Source organism: Gymnodraco acuticeps, unplaced genomic scaffold (genome assembly GCF_902827175.1).
Source record: "Gymnodraco acuticeps unplaced genomic scaffold, fGymAcu1.1, whole genome shotgun sequence".
Classification (NCBI taxonomy): Eukaryota; Metazoa; Chordata; class Actinopteri; order Perciformes; family Bathydraconidae; genus Gymnodraco; species Gymnodraco acuticeps.
Window position 1 is genome coordinate 717,441 of NW_022990397.1, and position 6,000 is coordinate 723,440.

A 6,000-nucleotide genomic window follows, 5' to 3' on the forward strand; every position below is an offset into this window, starting at 1 on the left:
ATTTGCATATGAAAAGGTTGGCGGTTAATTTCTTGTTAACTATTTCCTCCATTTTAACTCTAAATTACACAAATAAATACATCAAAACACAACTAGTACGCCATTATTACACCTTATTTCAAAATCATGGATTATATATCCACAACATATTTCCTAATAAGGACCTGGCCAATTAATAATTAAATTAAATAATAACTACTGTTGTTCGTACATCAACAAAAGAAACAGCTTATTCAGCCAGCATTCATTTTATTATTTTTAACAGACGTATTACAATTGGTATTAAAAGATATCTGAAAACTAAATAAAATAAAATAGTATAAGGGAAAAAGTGTGGTTATCAACTTTTTGATACTTTTCATATTACATAATCAAACATTTTAAAAAGATTACAGTGAAATGGATAAAAGGAAAAAAGCACAACATACAGTTCACCCACAATACACAAAAATAAGGTGTCTTAAAATGTAAAAGTGACTAAGTGTCATAATAAAAATGATAACTAGATTGTTCTTCCACCGGCTTGTAGTCCATTAAACTACAGAGCACAGCATATATGTCTGTAACACAGTGTATGGAAGTTTGACTTTCTGGAGGTTCATGACCCGGCTTCAACCCCGTCTCTGTCTCAGTTACACCTGACGACCTCACCTCCATCAGAGAGGTCACCGGCAGCTTCTCGATTATCGCCGTCCCTCTCTTCTCGTTTCATGTGACCAGCCTCACCTGACAAACCTGCTATGAGAGTTTATTTATTAATTCCTCTTCGGCTCTTAATAGAAACAAATCTATTGGATCCCATTACAGCTTGCATGTCAGCTCTTCAACTTGTGCTGGTTATTACAGAGCTATAGTTAGCTTGTCAGATAGATTCAAACATCAGGAGAATATTTGATTACTAATAAAGCACACAGTATAGAAATATAAAAACAAACAATCAAACATCACTACAGCTGAAGATGCAACGAACACTTAAACAGATTAATGGCTTGGCGAAATGTTGCATTCCTGTTACACATACTGTCTGTCCCATTAACTGTGCAATCTGTAATTTACTGGCTGATGAATTTCCAAACTACATTTCTAATGAGCTCCTACAGAAACACTTAAATCTATATTTAATTCAGTTAACACCCTGAGCCATTCATCATCTTCTCTGGCACTAATAGGACTTATTATAAAACACAGTGAATTATTCATTCTCCTCCTGATCCCAGAAATCCATTCTCCAAGGTCACATGTTGCACGTCAGGGCTGCCATTAACGCTCAGTGTGCACGTTCATACAGTATGTATTTACATTTTTGCATGCGTCGACTGTATTTGAAAGCTTTGGCACCTGTGGGTGAGAGAACACCTGCTGAAAATGGATTTTTAAATGATACCATGTTGGCCTGTAAACACTTGTTGATCTAGTGTGCAGGAGAAGGACTCACCCTGTCGGTGTTCCATTTGCAGTAATAATATTAAACAGCTGAATACTAAATAAACCAGCGACTTCACTTGTCAATATTGGTTTTTAGATATTTTATTGATTTAAAAATGATATCATATTGCTTCCCGCCAACAGCTGGAACTGCGGCGACAGCAACGTAACTTAAAATGACAGATCGATTGATTGATTGATTGATTAAGTGATTTAGCCACCATGAATCCAAAGTTTAGTGCTCTATAAATATAAAAATATAAAAATAAGTATTAAAAAAAATATTCCATGGTGTTTTCTGATGAATAAAAACTAATGTTTGTTATCCACAGCGGAGGTTAAATTGACCGGACTTCCTCCTGCGGATTGATATGTCTGCAGATGTCCATTAATCAGATATTCCTCCTTAGCAACGTTCTGTTCTCCTTAGCAACGGTCTGCTAGCGAAGCATAGCAGACCTTGGGATTTCCAAATTGATCAATCAGAATCAAGTATTTAACTAGGCCATGTAAGTAATATTTAATACGATTGTTCAATTTAGTTAAGCAGGGAAAATGTTTCAGTAACAGAAACCGACTTAGAAAAAAGAATATCAACCTTCATTTATTTTTAACTGCATTCAAGTTGTTGTCGTGACCTCTTGTTTGGTTGCTATGATTCATTTTGAGGATTAAGTTATGACTAGAATTTGGAGTGCAGGTCTTTTACTTTACAAAGAGAATATCTTAACTAAGGTAATGTGAACACAATATTTGACCTGTAAAAACCTGTTTAACAGGAAAGGGGTCAAAGGGTCAGACCGCTGAAAGGGTGACTGGTGATCCAACACAATTCAAACCTGACCTCCCACAGCTCGATGAAGTAGTGAAGAAACATCGATTAAATAGAAAGCTCCTTTTGTGGAAACATACATAACTAGTTTGCAATACAAGTGAAGGAAACAAGGAAGTACTATATTATTTAACTTGATTTAATTAATGAAACTCAATTACATTTTTTAGGAGCATCTACAGTAGTGATGGCGGGATGAAGCCTTATGAAGCTTTTCCAGCCAACCTTAGTAACGGTCTGCTAGCGAAAAATAGCAGACCTTGGAATTTCCAAATTGATCAATCAGAATCAAGTATTTAACTAGGCCGTGTTATAAATAATTATATAACTCAAATAATATCAACTCAGCAGATAAATGTGTCTGAGTGATGTTGTAAAACCCCTCCAATGGGATTGTTCATCATCAAAACATTTCATTACTTTAGGATTAGTTATAATTACACTTTAAGAGAGTCTTTAACACCAGCATTTCCCATCAGTGAAATAGATACAATAGCAGTAGAAACCATAAAGTCACTGAACAGAATCAAAGAGTCTAGTTTTAACTACCTCTGATCCAACAATTCAGATAATTACTTAAAGATTGACGAGACCGCCTATAATCGAGCTTTATCACCTAGTTAGGATACTCAATCTGACCTACAGGTTTCCTGATAAGACTCCATGTCTTCATCTCCTGCTGTTCCCCTCAAACATGCTGCAGAGAAAGGATTTGATAACTAACAATTCATGCCAGATTTCTTTGTAGGATTTATAGACATCATTCTGCTTCTTCACCGTGAGAAAACACAATAACTTAATCATTGTATCATTCCCAGAAAATGAATGTGTGAATGATGTGATATTCAGATCCCTATTACATTATGTTCTGCACATGTTTCCTATTAAGTCAAATAGATTCACTCTTGGTGGGATATTGATATTGGTATTACATTCAGATAACAGTTAAGTGAATCATAATCACATAAAGCCCTGAGGTGAACAAATGTTAGTGTGAGTGTGAGGTAAAGATGGATTTTCAACCATATATGCCGCTAATTTAAACCCTGGAATATAAAATGGAGTGTGTGGAGAAACTCTGAGCTGTTAGGAGCACGTACTTACACAGCGGGGAGTGTGTGGAGGCGAGTGGTGAAAATCATCAGGGGTCCAAACTGACCCCATTATCACACAGCAGCAGACTGTAGTGGCAATATTTTGTTTGCAGTCACACTTTATTGGATGTGTCTTAAAATCCTATTTCAAAGCCTTTTAAATAATGTATCAAGGCCTCTTTGTTTTTTGTTGTTTGCTAAATTGTGCAAATAGGACATTTCATATTTTAGATTATTCAGAGGTCTGTTAATTTTCACTGAAAGACTTTTGTGCCTCCACAGTTTCCATGCTTTAATGTTCATAAAGCTTTATTTTTCTCATACTGCCTTTGCTGCAGCACCTCTTTTCCCCCTCTGTTTGAAACCAGAGACCAGTCTGCTCTGATTGGTTAGCTCTCTTGTGATTGGTCAACCACTTATAGATGTCCTGCCCCTTAGCCTATCACTTACAATGTGTTGGAGCGCTAGCCAGTAGAATCGCAACTGTTATATAGTGATGTCACTATGTTCCGGAAGTAAACAAAGGAGTCCAATGGAGGCGTTTCAGGCTTGGGGGGAACACAGGGATTGTAGCCTTTGCAGACCATCGACAAACCTCTAGAACACTACAGGAAAGGGATAACCCCAAAAAGCAGGATAGCGCCCCTTTAAAACTTTTGTCTCCTGTTTTGTGTCCTGCAGCAGGAGAGCTGGTCCACCTGCCTCCTTACCTTCGTATGGACTTCCTGTTGAACCGGGGCGTGCCGCCTCGAGGTGGAGGCGTCAGCTGCAGCAGCGGCAGCAGCATAGGAGCAGGAGGAGGAGGAGGAGGAGGAGGAGGAGGAGGAGGGGGGGGGAGGAGGAAGTGGTGCATCGGGGGAGACGAGAGGAGTGGGAGGAGGAGCCATGGGCCAGACCTGCCTGGAGCCCCAGAGGAGCCGCACCCTGAAGAGGCCCCCTCCCATGGAGCCCACCCCGATGGAAGTGCCGTCACCCAGGGAGGTGCAGCAGTGGCAGCCAGGAACCGCCTCCACCCTCCCCCACAGGGATGCCCGGGAGAGGGGGGAGGCGCGGGGGGAGGTCCGGGCGGACGCTCCCTCCTCGGGGGACCTGGCCCAAGCACAGGCTGCCAAGCTCAGCACCTCCCAGGAGTCCCTGCTGGACTCCAGAGGACACCTGAAACAGAGCAACAACCCCTACGCCAAGTCCTACACTCTGGTATAACACTGGGCCACACGGACTGCTGCACACGGAGACAGAGACACAGGGAGACAGTTTACCGCAACAGAACATGTTGTACATAGAGCCGTTTCCGACATGCGTCTGAAGTGGATGCTTTTCTTTCTTTCACTCTTTTCTTTCCTTCCTCTCTCGCTCTTCTCTGTTGCTTTTCATCTCTCGCTCCTTCGCTCCTCTCCTGATCAGTTTTCTCTCACAGCTTTTATTTTCTACTCAAGTATTCTTTTATTCTAAAGTGACGACATGTGAGAATTGCCAAAATGATTTATTTAAAATTTGAGAAAGAGAAAAAATTACCTATGAATTTATATCAAGGACAATTATAGTCATTATTATTATATTAAAAAAAGAAAATATCTTTTAAAAAAACAAGAAGAAGGGAGAGGGAGGAGGAGGACTCTGCAAGAGATCGTTGCTTTCTTAATTTATTTTTTATTTTATTGTCGCAGTGTGATGGAATCTGTGATTTGGCAGTTTTTAGCACCACGAGGAGCCGACAGAGGAGACGAGCGCCAATGCTGACCAAGCGTAATGTTTTTCAACCTTTCCGACGACTGCATGGCGACTGAACAAATGACAATTAATAGGAATGGCTGGAAATCCAAAAAAAAAAATGAAAAAAAAAGAGAATTTTTTTGTCACACTATGAAATTATACAATGTGAATATATATAAAGAGATCACTTTTATTTGTGGATATTACGGGGGAAATGATTTGGTTAATAAAGTCCTTAGTCATGTTTGCACACATCTGACTCTTATTCGTATTCAACACAAACCTTTTTTCTCCACTTCAGAAAACTCATTGATTGTTGTTGTCAGGATTTAAATACGACCGCCCAATATTTACCTTTAATTTCAAGGAATCATGCAGAAACCCGGCATGTGTTTTATATTAAAATCAACTTTGGTTACGAACCCAATTTTGATTTAATGTAATTCAATGGTTTCAAATATTTGTTTGGCTTGTTTCCCTATTCTTAATGGTTTAACGCACTGTCATATTTAATACGATTGTTCAATTTAGTTAAGCAGATGTCCATTAATCAGAGATTCCTCCTTAGCAACGTTCTGTTCTCCTTAGCAACGGTCTGCTAGCGAAAAATAGCAGACCTTGGAGTTTCCAAATTGATCAATCAGAATCAATGTAACTTAAAATGACAGATCGATTGATTGATTAAGTGATTTAGCCACCATGAATCCAAAGTTTAGTGCTCTCTAAAAATATAAAAATAACTATTAAAAAAATATTCCATGGTGTTTTCTGATGGATAAAAAATAATATTTGTTAAACCGACCGGACTTCCTCCTGCGGATTGATATGACTGCAGATGTCCATTAATCAGAGATTCCTCCTTAGCAACGTTCTGTTCTCCTTAGCAACGGTCTGCTAGCGAAACATAGCAGACCTTGGGATTTCCAAATTGATCAA

At 39.1% G+C, this 6,000-nt stretch overlaps 1 protein-coding gene across 1 annotated transcript in view; it reads left to right on the top strand.

The window, feature by feature from the left end:
• dscamb (Down syndrome cell adhesion molecule b) overlaps positions 1-5,316 on the top strand; it is a 178,907-nt gene extending 173,591 nt beyond the window's left edge. Inside the window, 2 exon segments of the mRNA XM_034224586.1 lie at positions 4,033-4,183; positions 4,185-5,316. Coding sequence (XP_034080477.1) covers positions 4,033-4,183; positions 4,185-4,554 — 521 coding nt within the window. The 3' untranslated portion in view covers positions 4,555-5,316.
• Positions 5,317-6,000: the final 684 nt, after the last annotated feature.